Genomic DNA, 24,134 nt, shown 5'->3' with positions numbered 1-24,134 from the left:
AAATTTAGATTATGTGTGCTACTGATTGAACTCAGCCCTTAGCTCCTGAAGAGGAAGATCACCATGGTTGGCACAGTTAGAAAGAACAAGCCTGAGCTCCCCCCTGCACTCCTCGCAACAAGGGGGAGAGAGGCCTTCGCATCAAAGTTTGCCTTCACCCCCACCACCACTCTAGTTTCTTACCTCCCGAAGAGGAACAAGAATGTGGTCCTCCTGAGCACACTGCACAAAGCGGCTGAGATCAGAGATCGTGAGGACAGGAAGCCAGCCATCATCCTGGACTACAACCACAACAAAGGAGGTGTGGACAAGCTGGACAAGGTGGTTGGAACTTACAGTTGCAGGAGGATAACTGCCCGCTGGCCCCTCGTCATCGTCCATAACATCATTGATGTGTCCTCATACAATGCCTTTGTGATATGGAACAAGATCGACACTACCTGGATGCCTGATAAGTGGAACAAGAGGAGGGTGTTCCTGGAGCAGCTGGGAAAGGCACTTGTAACCCCACACATTCAAAGAAGGGAGCGCCTCCCCCGCACAGCAGCCTCTGCAGCGCTTGTGAAAGCTGTTCAGGGGGCTGAATCTTGTCCTGATCCACCTGAGGTTGCAGCTGGGGCAGGCAAGAGGAGGATATTCCTATTCTGCTCTTCAAAGAAGGACTGTAAAACAAATACTATGTGCTGCACATGTGAGAAATACATCTACAATGTCCATGCACACACACTTTCATACTGTCCTACATGTGTTAATTGGAGTTGATTGATCACATTTTTCTTTTGTATCTATTATCTTATTTTATTCTTATTTATGGTTGTTGTTTATAGACTTTGTGGGTGGGGGCTAGGGTTAAAAAAAATGGGAGAAGACTAGTATTTTGTAGTTTAATTCCTCATTGTACAGTACAGTCGTGGCCACAAGTTTTGAGAATGACACAAATATTAATTTTCACAAAGTCTACTGCCTCAGTTTGTATGATGGCGATTTGCATATACTCCAGAATGTTATGAAGAGTGATCAGATGAATTGCAATTAATTGCAAAGTCCCTCTTTGCCATGCAAATGAACTGAATCCCCCCAAAAAACATTTCCACTGCATTTCAGCCCTGCCACAAAAGGACTAGCTGACATCATGTCAGTGATTCTCTCGTTAACACAGGTGTGAGTGTTGACAAGGACAAGGCTGGAGATCACTCTGTCATGCTGATTGAGTTCGAGTAACAGACTGGAAGCTTCAAAAGGAGGGTGGTGCTTGGAATCATTGTTCTTCCTCTGTCAACCATGGTTACCTGCAAGGAAACACGTGCCGTCATCATTGCTTTGCACAAAAAGGGCTTCACAGGCTTCACATTGCTGCCAGTAACATTGCACCTAAATCAAACATTTATCGGATCATCAAGAACTTCAAGGAGAGCGGTTCAATTGTTGTGAAGAAGGCTTCAGGACACCCAAGAAAGTCCAGCAAGCGCCAGGATCATCTCCTAAAGTTGATTCAGCTGCGGGATCGGAGCACCATCAGTGCAGAGCTTGCTCAGGAATGGCGGAAGGCAGGTGTGAGTGCATCTGCACGCACAGTGAGGCAAAGACTTTTGGAGGATGTCCTGGTGTCAAGAAGGGCAGCAAAGAAGCCACCTCTCTCCAGGAAAAACATCAGGGACAGACTGATATTCTGCAAAGGGTACAGGGATTGGACTGCTGAGGACTGGGGTAAAGTCATTTTCTCTGATGAATCCCCTTTCCGAATGTTTGGGGCATCCGGAAAAAAACTTGTCCGGAGAAGACAAGGTGAGCGCTACCAACAGTTCTGTGTCATGCCAACAGTAAAGCATCCTGAGACCATTCATATGTGGGGTTGCTTCTCAGCCAAGGGAGGGGGCTCACTCACAATTTTGCCTAAGAACACAGCCATGAATAAAGAATGGTACCAACACATCCTCCGAGAGCAACTTCTCCCAACCATCCAGGAACAGTTTGGTGACGAACAATACCTTTTCCAGCATGATGGAGCACCTTGCCATAAGGCAAAAGTGATAACTAAGTGGCTCGGGGAACAAAATATCGATATTTTGGGTCCATGGCCAGGAAACTCCCCAGACCTTAATCCCATTGAGAACTTGTGGTCAATCCTCAAGAGGCGGGTGGACAAACAAAAACCCACAAATTCTGACATACTCCAAGGATTGATTATGCAAGAATGGGCTGCCATCAGTGATGTTGCCCAGAAGTTAATTGACAGCATGCCAGGGCGGATTGCAGAGGTTTTGAAAAGAAATACTGCAAATATTGACTCTTTGCATCAACTTCATGTAATTGTCAATAAAAGCCTTTGACACTTATGAAATGCTTTTAATTATACTTCAGTATTCCATAGTGCCATCTGACAAAAATATCTAAAAATATCTAAAGACACTGAAGCAGCAAACTTTGTGAAAATTAATATTTGTCATTCTCAAAACTATTGGCCTTGACTGTATATAAGAATGTATCGCTATGTTGCCAAAAAAGTTCAAGACTGTTATTGTTTCCCTTCAATAAAATGCATTCAAAACTACTTTCTGCACATTACTTCTACTTTCTTAGGCTATACAAGTGCTATCGCTTGCAATTTTTTTTACACCTATGCAGTACCTTTAGCAATAATAATAATAATAATAATAAACCTCTACTTCAGTTAAGAAAACAATTATGACAGGTGCGTTGTAATAAAAACGAGTGGTGTCCACTGATTAAATGCATTCTTTCTGCATTGTGAAGAGGGAAATTCCAGATATTCACAATGTTTGGGATGAATGACAGATTGTTTCTTCATGCAAAATAGATTTGGGGTTGAAATTCAATTAAACTGCTTTATTTTAGGGGTTTAGTGAAGGCAGGTCATTTTTCACTTAGGACAAGGGGAGTATACAGAATGTTAAGACTACACAAAGGTTCAAATCAAATCAAATGTATTTATATAGCCCTTCTTACATCAGCTGATATATCGAAGTGCTGTACAGAAACCACGCCTAAAACCCCAAGCAGCAAGCAATGCAGGTGTAGAAGCACGGTGGCTAGGAAAAACTCCCTAGAAAGGACAAAACCTAGGAAGAAACCTAGAGAGGAACCAGGCTATGAGGGGTGGCCAGTCCTCTTCTGGCTGTGCCGGGTGGAGATTATAACAGAACATGGCCAAGATGTTCAAATGTTCATAAATGACCAGCATGGTCAAATAATAGTAATCACAGTGAACAGCTCAGAGTTCCATAGCCACAGGCAGAACAGTTGAAACTGGAGCAGCAGCACGGCCAGTTGGACTGGGGACAACAAGGAGTCATCATGCCAGGTAGTCCTGAGGCATGGTCCTAGGGCTCAGGTCCTCAGAGAGAGAGAGAGAGAGAGAGAGAGAGAGAAAGAAAGAAAGAGAGAATTAGAGAGAGCATACTTAAATTCACACAGGACACCAGATAAGACAGGAGAAATACTCCAGATATAGCAGACTGACCCTTGCCCCCCGACACATAAACTACTGCAGCATAAATACTGGAGGCTAAGACAGGAGGGGTCAGGAGACACTGTGGCCCCATCCAATGATACCCCCGGACAGGGCCAAACAGGCAAGATATAACCCACCTACTTTGCCAAAGCACAGCCACACTACTAGAGGGATATCTTCAACCACCAACTTACCATCCTGAGACAAGGCTGAGTATAGCCCACAAAGATCTCCCCCACGGCACAACCCAAGGGGGGGGGGGGGGGGGGGGGTGCCAACCCAGACAGGAAGACCAAGTAAAGGGACTCTTCTCCAGGTTAATCTCTCTGTAGGTGATGGCTTTGTTATGGAAGGTTTGGGAATCACTTCCTTTTCAGGTGGTTGTAGAATATTTTCTGGATTTTGATAATTAGCGGGTTTCGGCCTACTTCTGCTCTGCATGCATTATTTGGTGTTTTACATTGTACACAGAGGATATTTTTGCAGAATTCTGCATGCAGAGTCTCAATTTGGTGTTTTTTCCATTATGTGAAAATCTTGGTTGGTGATCTCACAAGCATAAAGGTTAATTGTTTTCTATATCTGATTCAAGTATTTTTAGCCAGATCCTAATTGGTATGTCAAATGTTATGTTCCTTTTGATGGCATAGAAGGCCCTTTTGCCTTGTCTCTCAGATCGTTCACAGCTTTGTGGAAGTCACCTGTGGCGCTGATGTTTAGGCTAAGCTATGTATAATTTTTTTGTGTGCTCTAGGGCAACGATGTCTAGATAGAATTTGTATTTGTGGTCCTGGCAACTGGACCTTTTTTGGAACACCATTATTCTTTTCTTACTGAGATTTACTGTGAGGGCCCATGTCTGACAGAATCTGTGCAGACGATCTTGGTGCTGCAGTAGGCCCTCTTTGGTTGGGGACAGAAGCACCAGATCATCAGCAAACAGTAGACATTTAACTTCAGATTCTAGTAGGGTGAGGCCTGTTTTAGTGTCCTCGCCAATTTCTTGATATATATGTTGAAGATGGTGGGGCTTAAGATGCATCCCTGTCTCACACGACGGCCCTGTGTAAAGAAATGTGTATTTTTTGCTAAATATAACCGTATGCTTGTTGTTTGTGTACATGGAATTTACGATGTTGTATGTTTTTTCCCCACCACTTTCCATCCATTTGTATAGCAGACCCTCATGCCAAATTGAGTCAAAAACTTTTGGAAGTCAACAAAGCATGAGAAGACTTTGCCTTTGTTTTGGTTTGTTTGTTTGTCAATTAGGGTGTGCAGGGTGAATATGTGGTCTGGCGTACAGTAATTTTGAAAAAAGTCAATTTGACAGCTCAGTACATTGTTTTCACTGAGGAAATGTACACGTCTGCTGTTAATATTAATGCAGAGGATTTTCCCAAGGTTGCTGTTGATGCATATCCCACGGTAGTTATTGGGGTCAAACTTGTCTCCACTTTTGTGGATTGAGGTTATCAGTCCTTAGTTCCAAATATTGGAAAAGATGCCAGAGCTGAGGATGATGTTAAAGAGTTGAAGTTTAGCCAATTGGAATATGTGGTCTGTATATTTTATAATTTAATTTAGGATACCATCAACCCCACAGTCCTTTTTGTGTTGGAAGGTTTGTACTTTGTCCTGTAGTTGATTCAATGTAATTGGAGAATCCAGTGGGTTCTGGTTGTCTTTAATAGATGATTATAAGATTTCTAATTGATCATGTATATGTTTTTGCTGTTTGTTCTTTGTTATAGAGCCACAAATATTGGAGAAGTGGTCTATCCACACATCTCTGTTTTGGATAGATAACTCTTTGTGTGGTTTTTAGTGTGTTCCAATTTTCCCAGAAGTGGTTCGATTCTATGGATTCTTCAATTACATTGAGCTGATTTCTGACGTGCTGTTCCTTCGTTTTCCATAGTGTATTTCTGTATTGTTTTAGTGATTCACCATAGTGAAGGCTCAGGTTTTCTGGGTCTCTATGTTTTTGGTTGGATAGGTTTCTCAATTTCTTTCTTAGGTTTTTGCATTCTTCATCAAACCATTTGACATTGTTGTTAATTTTCTTAGGTTGTCTGCAAATCTTTAGATTTGATAGGGAAGCTGAAAGTTCAAATATACTGTTTAGTCTTTCAACTGCCAAGTTAAACCTTCACTGTTACAGTGAAATGTTTTGTCCAGGAAGTTGTCTAAAAGGGATTGAATTTATTGTTGTTTAATTGTTTTTTGGTAGGTTTCCACACTACTTTCCTTCCATCTATAGTATTTCTTAATATTGTGTTGTTCCTTTGGCTTTGATGCCTCATGATTGAGTATTTCTCTGTTCAAGTAGACTGTGATTTTGCTGTGATTTGATAGGGGTGTTAGTGGACTGACTGTGAACGCTCTGAGAGACTCTGGGTTGAGGTCAGTGATAAAGTAACCTACAGTACTACTGCCAAGGGATGAGCTGTAGGTGTACCTACCGTAGGAGTCTCCTCAAAGCCTACCATTGACTACCATTTACAGACCCAGCGTGCAACAGAGCTGCATGAGTTGTGACCCATTTTTATTGGTTGTTTTGTCATAGTTGTGTCTAGGGGGGCATATTTGGGAGAGAATACTGTCACCTCCAGGTAGGTGTTTGTCCCCCTGTGTGCTGAGAGTGTCAGGTTCTTGTCCAGTTCTGGCATTTAGGTCCCTACAGACTATGTCCCCGATCCTGAAAATGGTTGATCTCCCGCTCTAGGATAGATGGGTTGTCATTGTTAAAGTATGGGGAATCTATTGGGGGGGGGGGGGGGGGGTATAGGTTGCACACATGGGGACATTTTTTGTTGTTGAGATAATTTCCATATTAATTTCTTGCCAGATTTAAAATGTTCCTGTTTTGACTTCTCGCTCGCACTCTTTCTTTCTCTCTCTCGCTCTCCCTATGTCTCTTTCTCTCTCTCGCTCTCCCTATGTCTCTCCCTATGTCTCTCCCTATGTCTCTTTCTCTCTTCCAGCCACGTCCAATGGTTCAGTCGAAGGGCTGGAGAACAGAGAGGGAGGAGTCTGTAAGACCAGGGCCATGAAAGTTGTCATGAAGGTCGGACAAGGTAAACAAAGAAACGCCTTCATTAATTGATATATCTGACAACAAACGGCACACGAATGTATTTCTCCATGTGTTGCACTCTAAACTCTCCTGTATGTGTACACATCAAACATTCTCCCTTCCTCAAAGTTTTATTTGCAGTACTGTAGACACTAACTGAGTGTTGGCCTGGCACACACCTTCAATGCAATGCAGTTCTTCACGTCTATGTAAAACCTCAGTGCCCTAACAGTGTGTATCAGTGTGTAACCTTGAGGATAACTGTATTGGTGTACATGGTCACAGTGACTTCACTGAATCCTCCATTCTGACACAGCACAGGCCTTAGCATCTTAGCATGCAAATACCATCATGCATTATTCATATAATCTCTCACTGTGAATATTTAAAACAGCACACAAACACACACACATGAACACACACACATACACAACCTCCTGCTGGTGGTCTTTCGTATCGTCCGTCTTGCAAAGGAAGCTAAATGTCAGCATATTCAGAGTTGAAGTGGCTCCCTAGACGAGAGAGAACACTTTACTGCACGTGCTTAGTCCACCAAACGCCACTTCACTTTAGGATCAGCACTGAGCAAATCAGATTGTCTGTAGCGTCTCATAGACTATAACACATACAGTATATTATGAATCAGTCAAAACATAGCAAGGTAGCGCTGACTACTGCTGGAAACCGTAATTATGCTACTGCTGGAAACCATAGTTACACTACTGCTGGAAACCGTAATTACACTACTGCTGGAAACCATAATTACACTACTGCTGGAAACCGTAGTTACACTACTGCTGGAAACCGTAGTTACACTACTGCTGGAAACCATAGTTACACTACTGCTGAAAACCATTAATTATGCTACTGCTGGAAACCATAATTACACTACTGCTGGAAACCGTAGTTACACTACTGCTGGAAACCATAGTTACACTACTGCTGGAAACCGTAGTTACACTACTGCTGAAAACCATTAATTATGCTACTGCTGGAAACCATAATTACACTACTGCTGGAAACCATAATTACACTACTGCTGGAAACCGTAGTTACACTACTGCTGGAAACCATAATTATACTACTGCTGGAAACCGTAGTTACACTACTGCTGGAAACCGTAATTATACTACTGCTGGAAACCGTAGTTACACTACTGCTGGAAACCGTAATTACACTACTGCTGGAAACCGTAGTTACACTACTGCTGGAAACCATAGTTACACTACTGCTGGAAACCATAGTTACACTACTGCTGGAATCCGTAGTTACACTACTGCTGAAAACCATTAATTATGCTACTGCTGGAAACCGTAGTTACACTACTGCTGGAAACCGTAGTTACACTACTGCTGGAAACCGTAGTTACACTACTGCTGGAAACCGTAGTTACACTACTGCTGGAAACCGTAATTATGCTACTGCTGGAAACCGTAGTTACACTACTGCTGGAAACCGTAATTACACTACTGCTGGAAACCGTAGTTACACTACTGCTGAAAACCATTAATTATGCTACTGCTGGAAACCGTAGTTACACTACTGCTGGAAACCGTAATAACACTACTGCTGGAAACTGTAGTTACACTACTGCTGGAAACTGTAAAAACACTACTGCTGGAAACTGTAGTTACACTACTGCTGGAAACCGTAGTTACACTACTGCTGGAAACTCTAATTACACTACTGCTGGAAACCGTAGTTACACTACTGCTGGAAACTGTAATTACACTACTGCTGGAAACCGTAGTTACACTACTGCTGGAAACTGTAATTACACTACTGCTGGAAACCGTAGTTACACTACTGCTGAAAACCATTAATTATGCTACTGCTGGAAACCGTAGTTACACTACTGCTGGAAACCGTAATAACACTACTGCTGGAAACTGTAGTTACACTACTGCTGGAAACTGTAATAACACTACTGCTGGAAACTGTAGTTACACTACTGCTGGAAACCGTAGTTACACTACTGCTGGAAACCGTAGTTACACTACTGCTGGAAACCGTAGTTACACTACTGCTGGAAACTGTAATTACACTACTGCTGGAAACCGTAGTTACACTACTGCTGGAAACTGTAATTACACTACTGCTGGAAACCGTAGTTACACTACTGCTGGAAACTGTAATTACACTACTGCTGGAAACCGTAGTTACACTACTGCTGGAAACTGTAATTACACTACTGCTGGAAACCGTAGTTACACTACTGCTGGAAACCGTAGTTACACTACTGCTGGAAACCGTAGTTACACTACTGCTGGAAACTGTAATAACACTACTGCTGGAAACCGTAGTTACACTACTGCTGGAAACCGTAATAACACTACTGCTGGAAACTGTAATTACACTACTGCTGGAAACCATAGTTACACTACTGCTGGAAACCATAATTACACTACTGCTGGAAACCATAGTTACGCTACTGCTGGAAACTGTAATAACACTACTGCTGGAAATCGTAATTACACTACTGCTGGAAACCATAGTTACGCTACTGCTGGAAACTGTAATAACACTACTGCTGGAAATCGTAATTACACTACTGCTGGAAACCGTAGTTACACTAATGCTGGAAACCATAGTTACACTACTGCTGGAAACCGTAGTTACGCTACTGCTGGAAACCGTAATTACGCTACTGCTGGAAACCGTAGTTACACTACTGCTGGAAACCGTAACTACACTACTGCTGGAAACCATAGTTACACTACTGCTGGAAACCGTAGTTACACTACTGCTGGAAACCGTAGTTACACTACTGCTGGAAACCGCAGTTACACTACTGCTGGAAACCGTAGTTACACTACTGCTGGAAACCGTAATTACACTACTGCTGGAAACCGTAGTTACACTACTGCTGGAAACCGTAATTACACTACTACTGGAAACCGTAGTTACACTACTGCTGGAAACCGTAATAACACTACTGCTGGAAACCGGAATTACACTACTGCTGGAAACCATAGTTACACTACTGCTGGAAACCGTAATTATACTACTGCTGGAAACCGTAGTTACACTACTGCTGGAAACCGTAGTTACACTACTGCTGAAAACCGTAATTACACTACTGCTGGAAACCGTAGTTACACTACTGCTGGAAACCGTAGTTACACTACTGCTGGAAACCGTAATTACACTACTGCTGGAAACCGTAATTATACTACTGCTGGAAACCATAGTTACACTACTGCTGGAAACTGTAATTACACTACTGCTGGAAACCGTAATTATACTACTGCTGGAAACCGTAGTTACACTACTGCTGAAAACCGTAATTATACTACTGCTGCAAACCGTAGTTACACTACTGCTGGAAACCGTAATTATACTACTGCTGGAAACTGTAATTACACTACTGCTGGAAACCGTAATTATACTACTGCTGGAAACCGTAATTATACTACTGCTGCAAACCATAGTTACACTACTGCTGAAAACCATTAATTATGCTACTGCTGGAAACCATAGTTGCACTACTGCTGGAATCCGTAATTATACTACTGCTGGAAACCGTAATTATACTACTGCTGGAAACCATAGTTACACTACTGCTGAAAACCATTAATTATGCTACTGCTGGAAACCGTAGTTACACTACTGCTGGAATCCGTAATTATACTACTGCTGGAAACCGTAATTACACTACTGCTGGAAACCGTAATTACACTACTGCTGGAAACCGTAATTATACTACTGCTGGAAACCGTAATTATACTACTGCTGGAAACCGTAATTATACTACTGCTGGAAACCGTAATTATACTACTGCTGGAAACCGTAATTATACTACTGCTGGAAACCGTAATTATACTACTGCTGGAAACCGTAATTATACTACTGCTGGAAACCGTAATTATACTACTGCTGGAAACCGTAATTATACTACTGCTGGAAACCGTAATTATACTACTGCTGGAAACCGTAATTATACTACTGCTGGAAACCGTAGTTACACTACTGCTGGAAACCGTAGTTACACTACTGCTGGAAACCGTAATTATACTACTGCTGGAAACCGTAATTATACTACTGCTGGAAACCGTAATTATACTACTGCTGGAAACCGTAATTATACTACTGCTGGAAACCGTAATTATACTACTGCTGGAAACCGTAATTATACTACTGCTGGAAACCGTAATTATACTACTGCTGGAAACCGTAATTATACTACTGCTGGAAACCGTAATTATACTACTGCTGGAAACCGTAATTACACTACTGCTGGAAACCGTAATTATACTACTGCTGGAAACCGTAATTATACTACTGCTGGAAACCGTAATTATACTACTGCTGGAAACCGTAATTATACTACTGCTGGAAACCGTAATTATACTACTGCTGGAAACCGTAATTATACTACTGCTGGAAACCGTAATTACACTACTGCTGGAAACCGTAATTATACTACTGCTGGAAACCATAGTTACACTACTGCTGGAAATTGTAATTACACTACTGCTGGAAACCGTAATTATACTACTGCTGGAAACCGTAGTTACACTACTGCTGAAAACCGTAATTATACTACTGCTGCAAACCGTAGTTACACTACTGCTGGAAACCGTAATTATACTACTGCTGGAAACTGTAATTACACTACTGCTGGAAACCGTAATTGTACTACTGCTGGAAACCGTAATTATACTACTGCTGCAAACCATAGTTACACTACTGCTGAAAACCATTAATTATGCTACTGCTGGAAACCATAGTTGCACTACTGCTGGAATCCGTAATTATACTACTGCTGGAAACCGTAATTATACTACTGCTGGAAACCATAGTTACACTACTGCTGAAAACCATTAATTATGCTACTGCTGGAAACCATAGTTACACTACTGCTGGAATCCGTAATTATACTACTGCTGGAAACCGTAATTATACTACTGCTGGAAACCGTAGTTACACTACTGCTGGAAACCATAATTACACTACTGCTGGAAACCGTAATTACACTACTGCTGGAAACCGTAATTATACTACTGCTGGAAACCGTAATTATACTACTGCTGGAAACCGTAATTATACTACTGCTGGAAACCGTAATTATACTACTGCTGGAAACCGTAATTATACTACTGCTGGAAACCGTAATTATACTACTGCTGGAAACCGTAATTATACTACTGCTGGAAACCGTAATTATACTACTGCTGGAAACCGTAGTTACACTACTGCTGGAAACCGTAATTATACTACTGCTGGAAACCGTAATTATACTACTGCTGGAAACCGTAATTATACTACTGCTGGAAACCGTAATTATACTACTGCTGGAAACCGTAATTATACTACTGCTGGAAACCGTAATTATACTACTGCTGGAAACCGTAATTATACTACTGCTGGAAACCGTAATTATACTACTGCTGGAAACCGTAATTATACTACTGCTGGAAACCGTAATTATACTACTGCTGGAAACCGTAATTATACTACTGCTGGAAACCGTAATTATACTACTGCTGGAAACCGTAGTTACACTACTGCTGAAAACCATAATTATACTACTGCTGGAAACCATTAATTATACTACTGCTGGAAACCGTAATTATACTACTGCTGGAAACCGTAATTATACTACTGCTGGAAACCGTAGTTACACTACTGCTGAAAACCATAATTATACTACTGCTGGAAACCATTAATTATACTACTGCTGGAAACCGTAGTTACACTACTGCTGAAAACCATAATTATACTACTGCTGGAAACCATTAATTATACTACTGCTGGAAACCTTAGTTACACTACTGCTGAAAACCATAATTATACTACTGCTGGAAACCATTAATTATACTACTGCTGGAAACCGTAATTATACTACTGCTGGAAACCGTAATTATACTACTGCTGGAAACCGTAATTATACTACTGCTGGAAACCGTAATTATACTACTGCTGGAAACCGTAATTATACTACTGCTGGAAACCGTAATTATACTACTGCTGGAAACCGTAGTTACACTACTGCTGAAAACCATAATTATACTACTGCTGGAAACCATTAATTATACTACTGCTGGAAACCGTAATTATACTACTGCTGGAAACCGTAATTATACTACTGCTGGAAACCGTAGTTACACTACTGCTGAAAACCATAATTATACTACTGCTGGAAACCATTAATTATACTACTGCTGGAAACCGTAGTTACACTACTGCTGAAAACCATAATTATACTACTGCTGGAAACCATTAATTATACTACTGATATCATTATAAAGAGAATGGAGGAAAGGAAGAGGAGAAGAGGTTGAGGAAGAGAGAAGGGAAGGAGGAGGTGGAGGAGGGGACGAGGGGAGGAGAAGGAGAGAAGGGAAGGAGGTAGAAAAGGAGAGAAGGGGATGAGATGGAGGAGGAGAGAAGGGGAGGAGGTGGAGGAGGGGACGAGGGGAGGAGAAGGAGAGAAGGGGAGGAGAAGGAGAGAAGGGAAGGCAGTAGAAAAGGAGACAAGGGGAGGAGGTGGAGAAGGAGAGAAGGGGAGGAGGAGAGAAGAGGAGAAGGGGAAAGGTGGAGGAGGAGAGAAGGGGTGGAGGTGGTGAGAAGGGGAGGAGAAGGAGAGAAGGGGAGGAGAAGGAGAGAAGGGAAGGAGGTAGAAAAGGAGAGAAGGGGAGGAGATGGAGGAGGAGAGAAGGGGAGGAGGTGGAGAGAAGGGAAGGAGGTGGAGGAAGAGAGAAGGGGAGGAAGTGAGAAGGGGAGGAGGTGGAGGAGGAGAGAAGGGGAGGAGAGAAGTGGAGGAGAGAAGGGGGAGGTGGAGGAGGATGGAAGAGAAGGGGAGGAGGAGGAGAGAAGACAAGGAGATGGAGGAGGAGAGAATAGAAGGGGAGGAGGTGAAGGAGGAGAGAAGAGAAGGAGGTGGAGGAGGAGAGAAGGGGAGGAGGTGGAGGAGGTGAGAAGAGAAGGAGGTAGTGGAGAAAAGAAAGGGAGGATATGGAGGAGGATGTGGTGGAGGAAAGAAAAGAAGGAGGTGGAGGAGGAGAGAAGAGAAGGGGAGGAGGTGGGGGAGGAGAGAAGAGAAGGGGAGGAGGTGGGGGAGGAGGAGAGAATGGAAGAGAAGAGAAGGGGAGGAGGTGGAAGAAGAGATAAGGGGAGGATTTGGAGGAGTTGGGGGAGGAGAGAAGAGAAGGGGAGGAGGTGGGGGAGGAGAGAAGAGAAGGGGAGGAGGTGGGGGAGGAGAGAAGAGAAGGGGAGGAGGTGGGGGAGGAGGAGAGAATGGAAGAGAAGAGAAGGGGAGGAGGTGGAAGAAGAGATAAGGGGAGGATTTGGAGGAGTTGGGGGAGGAGAGAAGAGAAGGAGGTGGAGGAGGAGAGAGAAGGGGAGGAGGTAAAAGAGAAGAGGAAGTCAGATCTAGACTAAGTAGACACCACCCAGTATGTTGAGTAGTATCAAAGCTATCCCCCCTTTTTCTGTCCCTCCGTCACTCTCTCTCTCTCTCTCTCTCTCTCTCTCTCTCTCTCTCTCTCTCTCTCTCTCCCTGTCTCTGTCTCTGTCCCTCTATTTCTGTCTCTCTCAGCCAGACTACACACCCCTCTGTCTTTGTGTTGGCCAAACCAGAGAGGAAATAAACTGATGGACTGTTAGGTCCCTTCCCTTTGGTCTGCAAGCAACACATACACATACACATGGCTGAAAGGAAGGAATACACAATTGAAATACCAGACGCCGTCCTGCCTTAGACACATAGACACGGTCCAGTCCTGCCTTAGACACATAGACACGGTCCAGTCCTGCCTTAGACACATAGACACGGTCCAGTCCTGCCTTAGACACATAGACACGGTCCAGTCCTGCCTTAGACACATAGACACGGTCCAGTCCTACCATAGACACATAGACACGGTCCAGTCCTGCCTTAGACACATAGACACGGTCCAGTCCTGCCTTAGACACATAGACACGGTCCAGTCCTGCCATAGACACGGTCCAGTCCTGCCTTAGACACATAGACACAGTCCAGTCCTGCCTTAGACACATAGACACGGTCCAGTCCTACCATAGACACATAGACACGGTCCAGTCCTGCCTTAGACACATTGACACGGTCCAGTCCTGCCTTAGACACATAGACACGGTCCAGTCCTGCTATAGACACGGTCCAGTCCTGCCTTAGACACATAGACACGGTCCAGTCCTGCCTTAGACACGGTCCAGTCCTGCCTTAGACACATTGACACGGTCCAGTCCTGCCTTAGACACATAGACACGGTCCAGTCCTGCTATAGACACGGTCCAGTCCTGCGTTAGACACATAGACACGGTCCAGTCCTGCTTTAGACACATAGACACGGTCCAGTCCTGCCTTAGACACATAGACACGGTCCAGTCCTGCCTTAGACACATAGACACGGTCCAGTCCTGCCTTAGACACATAGACACGGTCCAGTCCTACCATAGACACATAGACACGGTCCAGTCCTGCCTTAGACACATAGACACGGTCCAGTCCTGCCTTAGACACATAGACACGGTCCAGTCCTGCCATAGACACGGTCCAGTCCTGCCTTAGACACATAGACACAGTCCAGTCCTGCCTTAGACACATAGACACGGTCCAGTCCTACCATAGACACATAGACACGGTCCAGTCCTGCCTTAGACACATTGACACGGTCCAGTCCTGCCTTAGACACATAGACACGGTCCAGTCCTGCTATAGACACGGTCCAGTCCTGCCTTAGACACATAGACACGGTCCAGTCCTGCCTTAGACACGGTCCAGTCCTGCCTTAGACACATTGACACGGTCCAGTCCTGCCTTAGACACATAGACACGGTCCAGTCCTGCTATAGACACGGTCCAGTCCTGCGTTAGACACATAGACACGGTCCAGTCCTGCTTTAGACACATAGACACGGTCCAGTCCTGCCTTAGACACATAGACACGGTCCAGTCCTGCCTTAGACACATAGACACGGTCCAGTCCTGCCATAGACACGGTCCAGTCCTGCCATAGACACGGTCCAGTCCTGCCATAGACACGGTCCAGTCCTGCCATAGACACATAGACACGGTCCAGTCCTGCCATAGACACATAGACACGGTCCAGTCCTGCCATAGACACTGTCCAGTCCTGCCTTAGACACATAGACACGGTCCAGTCCTGCCATAGACAGGGTCCAGTCCTGCCTTAGACACATAGACACGGTCCAGTCCTGCCTTAGACACATTGACACGGTCCAGTCCTGCCTTAGACACATAGACACGGTCCAGTCCTGCCTTAGACACATTGACACGGTCCAGTCCTGCCTTAGACACGGTCCAGTCCTGCCTTAGACACATAGACACGGTCCAGTCCTGCCTTAGACACATTGACACGGTCCAGTCCTGCCATAGACACGGTCCAGTCCTGCCTTAGACACATAGACACGGTCCAGTCCTGCCTTAGACACATAGACACGGTCCAGTCCTGCCTTAGACACATAGACACGGTCCAGTCCTGCCATAGACACTGTCCAGTCCTGCCTTAGACACGGTCCAGTCCTGCCTTAGACACATAGACACGGTCCAGTCCTGCCTTAGACACATAGACACGGTCCAGTCCTGCCTTAGACACATAGACACGGTCCAGTCCTGCCTTAGACACGGTCCAGTCCTGCCTTAGACACATAGACACGGTCCAGTCCTGCCTTAGACAAATAGACACGGTCCAGTCCTGCCATAGACACATAGACACAGTCCAGTCCTGCCTTAGACACATAAACACGGTCCAGTCCTGCCATAGACACATAGACACGGTCCAGTCCTGCCTTAGACACATAGACACGGTCCAGTCCTGCCTTAGACACATAGACACGGTCCAGTCCTGCCATAGACACTGTCCAGTCCTGCCTTAGACACATAGACACGGTCCAGTCGTGCCATAGACACATAGACACGGTCCAGTCCTGCCTTAGACACATAGACACGGTCCAGTCCTGCCATAGACACTGTCCAGTCCTGCCTTAGACACTTAGACACGGTCCAGTCGTGCCATAGACACATAGACACGGTCCAGTCCTGCCTTAGACAAATAGACACGGTCCAGTCCTACCATAGACACATAGACACGGTCCAGTCCTGCCTTAGACAAATAGACACGGTCCAGTCCTGCCTTAGACACATAGACACGGTCCAGTCCTGCCTTAGACACATAGACACGGTCCAGTCCTGTCTTAGACACGGTCCAGTCCTGCCATAGACACATAGACAGGGCCCAGTCCTGGCTTAGACACATAGACACGGTCCAGTCCTGTCTTAGACACGGTCCAGTCCTGCCTTAGACACATAGACACGGTCCAGTCCTGTCTTAGACACGGTCCAGTCCTGCCTTAGACACATAGACACGGTCCAGTCCTGCCTTAGACACATAGACACGGTCCAGTCCTGTCTTAGACACGGTCCAGTCCTGCCTTAGACACATAGACACGGTCCAGTCCTGCCTTAGACACACACACACACACACACACACACACACACACACACACACACACACACACACACACACACACACACACAGACACATACACTGTGACTTCAAAGACTCTGGAGCAAAGATTATGACATAACAGTTAGAAATATAAACCAACTATTCCCTCTACAACAGTTAGAGATATAAACCATCTGTTCCCTCTACAACAGTTAGAGATATAAACCATCTGTTCCCTCTACAACAGTTAGAGATATAAACCATCTGTTCCCTCTACAACAGTTAGAGATATAAACCATCTGTTCCCTCTACAACAGTTAGAGATATAAACCATCTGTTCCCTCTACAACAGTTAGAGATATAAACCATCTGTTCCCTCTACAACAGTTAGAGATATAAACCATCTGTTCCCTCTACAACAGTTAGAGATATAAACCATCTGTTCCCTCTACAACAGGTAGAGATATAAACCATCTGTTCCCTCTACAACAGTTAGAGATATAAACCATCTGTTCCCTCTACAACAGTTAGAGATATAAACCATCTGTTCCCTCTACAACAGTTAGAGATATAAACCATCTTTTGACTTAACCTCAAACACCTCTCCTCTCCTCTCCGCTCCGCTCCTCTCCTCTCCTCTCCTTTCCTCTCCTCTCCTCTCCTCTCCTCTCCTCTCCTCTCCTCTCCTCTCCTCTCCTCTCCCTCCCCTCCCCTCCCTCCCCTCCCCTCCCCTACTCTACTCTACTCTACTCTACTCTACTCTACTCTCCTCTCCGCTTCGCTCCGCTCCTCTCCTCTCCTCTCCTCTCCTCTCCCCTCCCCTCCCCTCCCCTCCCCTCCTCTCCTCTCCGCTCCGCTCCGCTCCTCTCCTCTCCCCTCCCCTCCCCTCCCCTCCCCTCCCCTCCGCTCCCTCCGCTCCTCTCCGCTCCGCTCCTCTCCTCTCCTCTCCCCTCCCCTCCCCTCCCCTCCCCTCCCCTCCTCTCCGCTCCGCTCCTCTCCGCTCCTCTCCTCTCCCCTCCCCTCCCCTCCCCTCCCCTCCTCTCCGCTCCGCTCCTCTCCGCTCCCCTCCCCTCCCCTCCCCTCCTCTCCGCTCCGCTCCTCTCCGCTCCGCTCCTCTCCTCTCCCCTCCTCTCCGCTCCGCTCCCCTCCCCTCCCCTCCCCTCCGCTCCGCTCCTCTCCGCTCCGCTCCTCTCCTCTCCTCTCCCCTCCCCTCCTCTCCGCTCCGCTCCTCTCCTCTACTCTACTCTACTCTACTCTACTCTACTCAGCAGTAATGTTAAAATCAGAAGTATAAATAAGACATATTATGGCCTTTTACAGATATGAATAATGAATAACAATAAAAATCCAGTATATAATTTTCTTAACCTCATTCTGCCATGTCAGTGTGTTCTGTCCCCTAGACTGCTGAGTGGGTGTCTGTGTTCACGCTTCTGTGCATATGTGTGTGCGCGCTTGTGCGTGTACGTGCATGTGTGTCTCTGTGTATCACTATCATCCAGAGATATTTAACACGGTGTCCTATGTTTCAGACCCCAACACTGTTCTACCAGACCCTGTATTACCAGAGGAACCAGAGAGAGAGAAGGACAACGGTCTGGGAGGAGACTTCAGTCCTGTCCCTGAGGACAAGCTGCTGCCTGGAGCAGGAGAGCCAGGCAACACTGGTGAGATAACAACCCTAACCCCATTAGAACCTGACGGAACCCAGCTGAACCTTACAGAACAAATAGAACCTAAAGAATATAGAACCCATGAAAAGTGTGGGGTGCGGGTCATGGACAGGGAGAGAGAAGGTAGAGAGAGAAGGAGAGAGAGAAGTATGGACAGGGAGAAAGTGACTGAGAGAGATTTCTGGCAGCAGCTGCTGATATACATGGGAAACAGATTTGATTCTGCTCCGATTTCAGCCACTTGACGAGCTAGTCACTCTTTTTTCCAGTAACCCTCCTTCCCTCCACCCTCTTCCCCGTCACCACCCCACCCCCCTCTCACCCCCTCTCACCCCCCTACACAAAGAAATGAAACAGAGTCACATGTGCATATCTTCCCTGGCCTGTTCTCTACCCTGGCCTCTCACTTGGCCTCCCCCCTGGCCTGTTCCCTGGCCTGTTCCCTGGCCTCTCCCCTGGCCTCTCCCCTGGCCTGTTCCCTGGCCTGTTCCCTGGCCTATCCCCTGGCCTGTCCCCTGGCCTCTCCCCTGGATTAACCCCTGGCCTGCTCCCTGGTTTATCGTCTGGCCTGTTCCCTGGCCTGTTCCCTGGCCTATCCCCTGGCCTCTTCCCTGGCCTCTCCCCTGGCCTATCCCCTGACCTGTTCCCTGGCCTTTCCCCTGGCCCCTACCCTGGCCTCTCCCCTGGATTTTCCCCTGACCTGTTCCCTGGATTATCCCCTGACCTGTTCCCTGGAGTCTCCCCTGACCTGTTCCCTGGAGTCTCCCCTGACCTGTTCCCTGGAGTCTCCCCTGCTCTTTCCCCTGGATTATCCCCTGACCTGTTCCCTGGAGTCTCCCCTGACCTGTTCCCTGGAGTCTCCCCTGACCTGTTCCCTGGAGTCTCCCCTGACCTGTTCCCTGGAGTCTCCCCTGACCTGTTCCCTGGAGTCTCCCCTGGTCTTTCCCCTGGATTATCCCCTGACCTGTTCCCTGGAGTCTCCCCTGACCTGTTCCCTGGAGTCTCCCCTGACCTGTTCCCTGGAGTCTCCCCTGACCTGTTCCCTGGAGTCTCCCCTGACCTGTTCCCTGGATTATCCCCTGACCTTTCCCCTGGATTATCCCCTGACCTGTTCCCTGGAGTCTCCCCTGACCTGTTCCCTGGAGTCTCCCCTGGCCTCTCCCCTGGCCTATCCCCTGACCTGTTCCCTGGCCTCTCCCCTGGCCTTTCCCCTGGCCCCTACCCTGGCCTCTCCCCTGGATTTTCCCCTGACCTGTTCCCTGGATTATCCCCTGACCTGTTCCCTGGAGTCTCCCCTGACCTGTTCCCTGGAGTCTCCCCTGACCTGTTCCCTGGAGTCTCCCCTGCTCTTTCCCCTGGATTATCCCCTGACCTGTTCCCTGGAGTCTCCCCTGACCTGTTCCCTGGAGTCTCCCCTGACCTGTTCCCTGGAGTCTCCCCTGACCTGTTCCCTGGAGTCTCCCCTGACCTGTTCCCTGGAGTCTCCCCTGGTCTTTCCCCTGGATTATCCCTGACCTGTTCCCTGGAGTCTCCCCTGACCTGTTCCCTGGAGTCTCCCCTGACCTGTTCCCTGGAGTCTCCCCTGACCTGTTCCCTGGAGTCTCCCCTGACCTGTTCCCTGGAGTCTCCCCTGACCTGTTCCCTGGATTATCCACTGGCCTTTCCCCTGGATTATCCCCTGGCCCGTTCCCTGGCCTCTCCCCTGGCCTCTTCCCTGGCCTCTCCCCTGACCTCTCCCCTGGCCTCTCCCCTGGCCTCTTCCCTGTTCTCTCCCCTGACCTCTCCCCTGGCCTCTCCCCTGACCTCTCCCCTGGCCTCTCCCCTGACCTCTCCCCTGGCCTCTTCCCTGGCCTCTCCCCTGGCCTCTTCCCTGGCCTCTCCCCTGCTTCTCCCCTGGCCTCTTCACTGGCCTCTCCCCTGACCTCTCCCCTGGCCTCTTCCCTGGCCTCTCCCCTGACCTCTCCCTTGACCTCTCCCCTGGCCTCTCCCCTGGCCTATCCCATGGCCTCTACCCGAAACACCTTTCTGTAGACTTGGCTATTGCCTCATCTGTATCAGTCCTATTAATCTGAGTGATGTTGGCTGTTAACCACAGATTACATTACAGGGACATCTTGATTAAACTAATTCAATTAGATGACATCAATAGCGCTTGTCAATCACCCTAAAGAAATATGAAGAATTCATCGTAATTTTGTTAAGCTATAAAATAATAATCATATACATTTCTGTATCTGAATGCACAATGGGTCGCATTGTACAAACTCACTCTTTCTTTCTCTCCTCCCTCCCTCCCTCTTTCTCTATCTCTCCCCCCTCTCTCTCTTCCCCTCCCTCCTCCCTCCTCCAGACTCTATAAACCAGGACAACAGGTCAGGAGGCTCCAGCAGCAGTGATGGCATCCTTGGGTCAAAGGTCGCTGTGTTCTCAGCCATCGGAGCCGGCTGTATCATCTTTCTCCTCCTCATCCTCTTCCTCGTCATCCTGCTCATCAAGATGAGGAAGAGATCCCGGAAGCCCTCTCACGCCCAGCCCCACCCCTCCGCCCTGTCACTCAGCACGCTGTCCAATCAGAACAAGCTGCCTGGCAGCGGGGGCACAGCCGGGACGGAACCCAGTGACATCATCATCCCGCTGCGGACAGAGAATAACTACTGCCCTCACTACGAGAAAGTGAGCGGTGACTACGGACACCCTGTTTATATCGTACAGGAGATGCCTCCGCAGAGCCCAGCAAACATTTATTACAAAGTCTGAGAGAGGAGGAGAGAACATTTATTACAAGGTCTGAGAGAGGAGGAGAGAACATTTATTACAAGGTCTGAGAGAGGAGGAGAGAACATTTATTACAAGGTCTGAGAGAGGAGGAGAGGAGAGAACATTTATTACAAGGTCTGAGCGAGGAGGAGAGGAGAGAACATTTATTACAAGGTCTGAGAGAGGAGGAGAGGAGAGAACATTTATTACAAGGTCTGAGAGAGGAGGAGAGGAGAGAACATTTATTACAAGGTCTGAGCGAGGAGGAGAGGAGAGAACATTTATTACAAGGTCTGAGAGAGGAGGAGAGAACATTTATTACAAGGTCTGAGAGAAGAGGAGCACCTAAATGTCCTCTAAAGGAGAAAAGCATATGAACATCTACATTGTCTTAGAGGACAGGAGCGATTGAACATCCACTACAGTGTGAGTTGAAGAGAGAAGGACAGGAGCGATTGAACATCCACTACAGTGTGAGTTGAAGAGAGAAGGACAGGAGCGATTGAACATCCACTACAGTGTGAGTTGAAGAGAGAAGGACAGGAGCGATTGAACATCCACTACAGTGTGAGTTGAAGAGAGAAGGACAGGAGCGATTGATTACTCTACCAGTGGACTCATGTTTTATTTTAACCTGGGGACTTGGCTTTTAACAAGCCCATGTTTTTCTACTACCTTCTGACCTAAGGAGAAGACACCTGACAGTGGACTATGGACTGATCGAGAAAAACTGAACTGACAGAAACTGTCCAATACATCTCGTATTGTTGTTTGGCTCTGTAGTGGGATGTTTTACCCTCTAACCTCCTGTCCTCTACTCTCCTGTCCTCTAACCTCCTGTCCTCTACCTTCCTGTCCTCTATCCTCCTGTCCTCTATCCTCCTGTCCTCTATCCTCCTGTCCTCTATCCTCCTGTCCTCTAACCTCCTGTCCTCTACCCTCCTGTCCTCTACCCTCCTGTCCTCTAACCTCCTGTCCTCTACTCTCCTGTCCTCTACCCTCCTGTCCTCTATCCTCCTGTTCTCTATCCTCCTGTCCTCTATCCTCCTGTTCTCTATTCTCCTGTCCTCTATCCTCCTGTCCTCTATTCTCCTGTCCTCTATCCTCGTGTCCTCTATCCTCCTGTCCTCTACCCTCCTGTCCTCTACCCTCCTGTCCTCTCCTCCTGTCCTCTATCCTCCTGTCCTCTATTCTCCTGTCCTCTAACCTCCTGTCCTCTATTCTCCTGTCCTCTATCCTCCAGTCCTCTATTCTCCTGTACTCTAACCTCCTGTCCTCTATCCTCCTGTCCTCTCCTCCTGTCCTCTATCCTCCTGTTCTCTAACCTCCTGTCCTCTATCTTCCTGTCCTCTAACCTCCTGTCCTCTACCCTCCTGTCCTCTACCCTCCTGTCCTCTCCTCCTGTCCTCTATCCTCCTTTCCTCTATCCTCCTGTCCTCTAACCTCCTGTCCTCTATCCTCCTGTTCTCTATCCACCTGTCCTCTATCCCCCTGTCCTCTATTCTCCTGTCCTCTATCCTCCTGTCCTCTATCCTCCTGTCCTCTATCCTCCTGTCCTCTCCTCCTGTCCTCTATTCTCCTGTTCTCTAACCTCCTGTCCTCTATCCTCCTGTCCTCTATCCTCCTGTCCTCTATCCTCCTGTCCTCTATCCTCCTGTTCTCTATCTTCCTGTCCTCTATCCCCCTGTCCTCTATTCTCCTGTCCTCTATCCTCCTGTCCTCTATCCTCCTGTCCTCTATCCTCCTGTCCTCTCCTCCTGTCCTCTATTCTCCTGTTCTCTAACCTCCTGTCCTCTAACCTCCTGTCCTCTATCCTCCTGTCCTCTCCTCTAACCTCCTGTCTTCTATTCTCCTGTTCTCTAACCTCCTGTCCTCTAACCTCCTGTCCTCTATCCTCCTGTCCTCTAACCTCCTGTCCTCTATCCTCCTGTCCTCTAATCTCTTGTCCTCTCCTCTAACTTCCTGTCCTCTAACCTCCTGTCCTCTCCTCTAACCTCCTGTCCTCTAACCTCCTGTCCTCTCCTCTAACCTCCTGTCCTCTACCCTCCTGTCCTCTATTCTCCTGTCCTCTAACCTCCTGTCCTCTAACCTCCTGTCCTCTATTCTCCTGTCCTCTCCTCCTGTCCTCTATTCTCCTGTCCTCTCCTCCTGTCCTCTCCACCTTTCCTCTGTCCTCCTTTACTCTAACCTCCTGTCCTCACCTCCTGTCCTCTCATCCTGTCCTCACCACGTGACATCACACCCCCCAACCTCTCTTGAACAACGTCACTGGGGTTTAAGGTCACACCCTGCTTAACTGACCACACCTTTCTTAACTGACCACACCCTTCTTAACTGACCACACCCTTCTGTTGTTGTGTGGTTGTGATGCTTGTGCTCTGGGTTTAGTATCTTCCACTACACTACTATCACTACACAGCACAGTTTAGTAGTTACTAGACCAACACACCACTCTTCAGTAGTCAACTCAAGCGCCAGTGTGTGTGTCATTGTGTGTGTGTGTGTGTGTGTCATTGTGTGTGTGTGTGTGTGTGTGTGTGTGTGTGTGTGTGTGTGTGTGTGTGTGTGTGTGTGTGTGTGTGTGTGTGTGTGTGTGTGTGTGGTGTGTGTGTGTCAGAGAAGGCTGGTGGGAGTAGCTATAGGAGGATGGTTTCATTGTAATGGCTGGAAAGGAATAGATGGAACAGAGTCAAACACATCAAACATATGGAAACCACGTT

At 47.0% G+C, this 24,134-nt stretch overlaps 1 protein-coding gene across 1 annotated transcript in view; it reads left to right on the top strand.

Moving 5' to 3' along the window:
* Window positions 1-21,475, top strand: part of LOC115168012 (ephrin-B1) — a gene marked incomplete in the record, with an annotated part of 157,380 nt that extends 135,905 nt beyond the window's left edge. The window contains 3 exon segments of the mRNA XM_029722856.1: window positions 6,460-6,552; window positions 18,517-18,651; window positions 21,008-21,475. Of these exon segments, the coding sequence (XP_029578716.1) occupies window positions 6,460-6,552; window positions 18,517-18,651; window positions 21,008-21,414 (635 nt within the window).
* Window positions 21,476-24,134: the final 2,659 nt, after the last annotated feature.

Source organism: Salmo trutta, chromosome 3 (genome assembly GCF_901001165.1).
Source record: "Salmo trutta chromosome 3, fSalTru1.1, whole genome shotgun sequence".
NCBI lineage: Eukaryota > Metazoa > Chordata > Actinopteri > Salmoniformes > Salmonidae > Salmo > Salmo trutta.
This window is presented reverse-complemented; position numbering and strand designations above follow the sequence as displayed.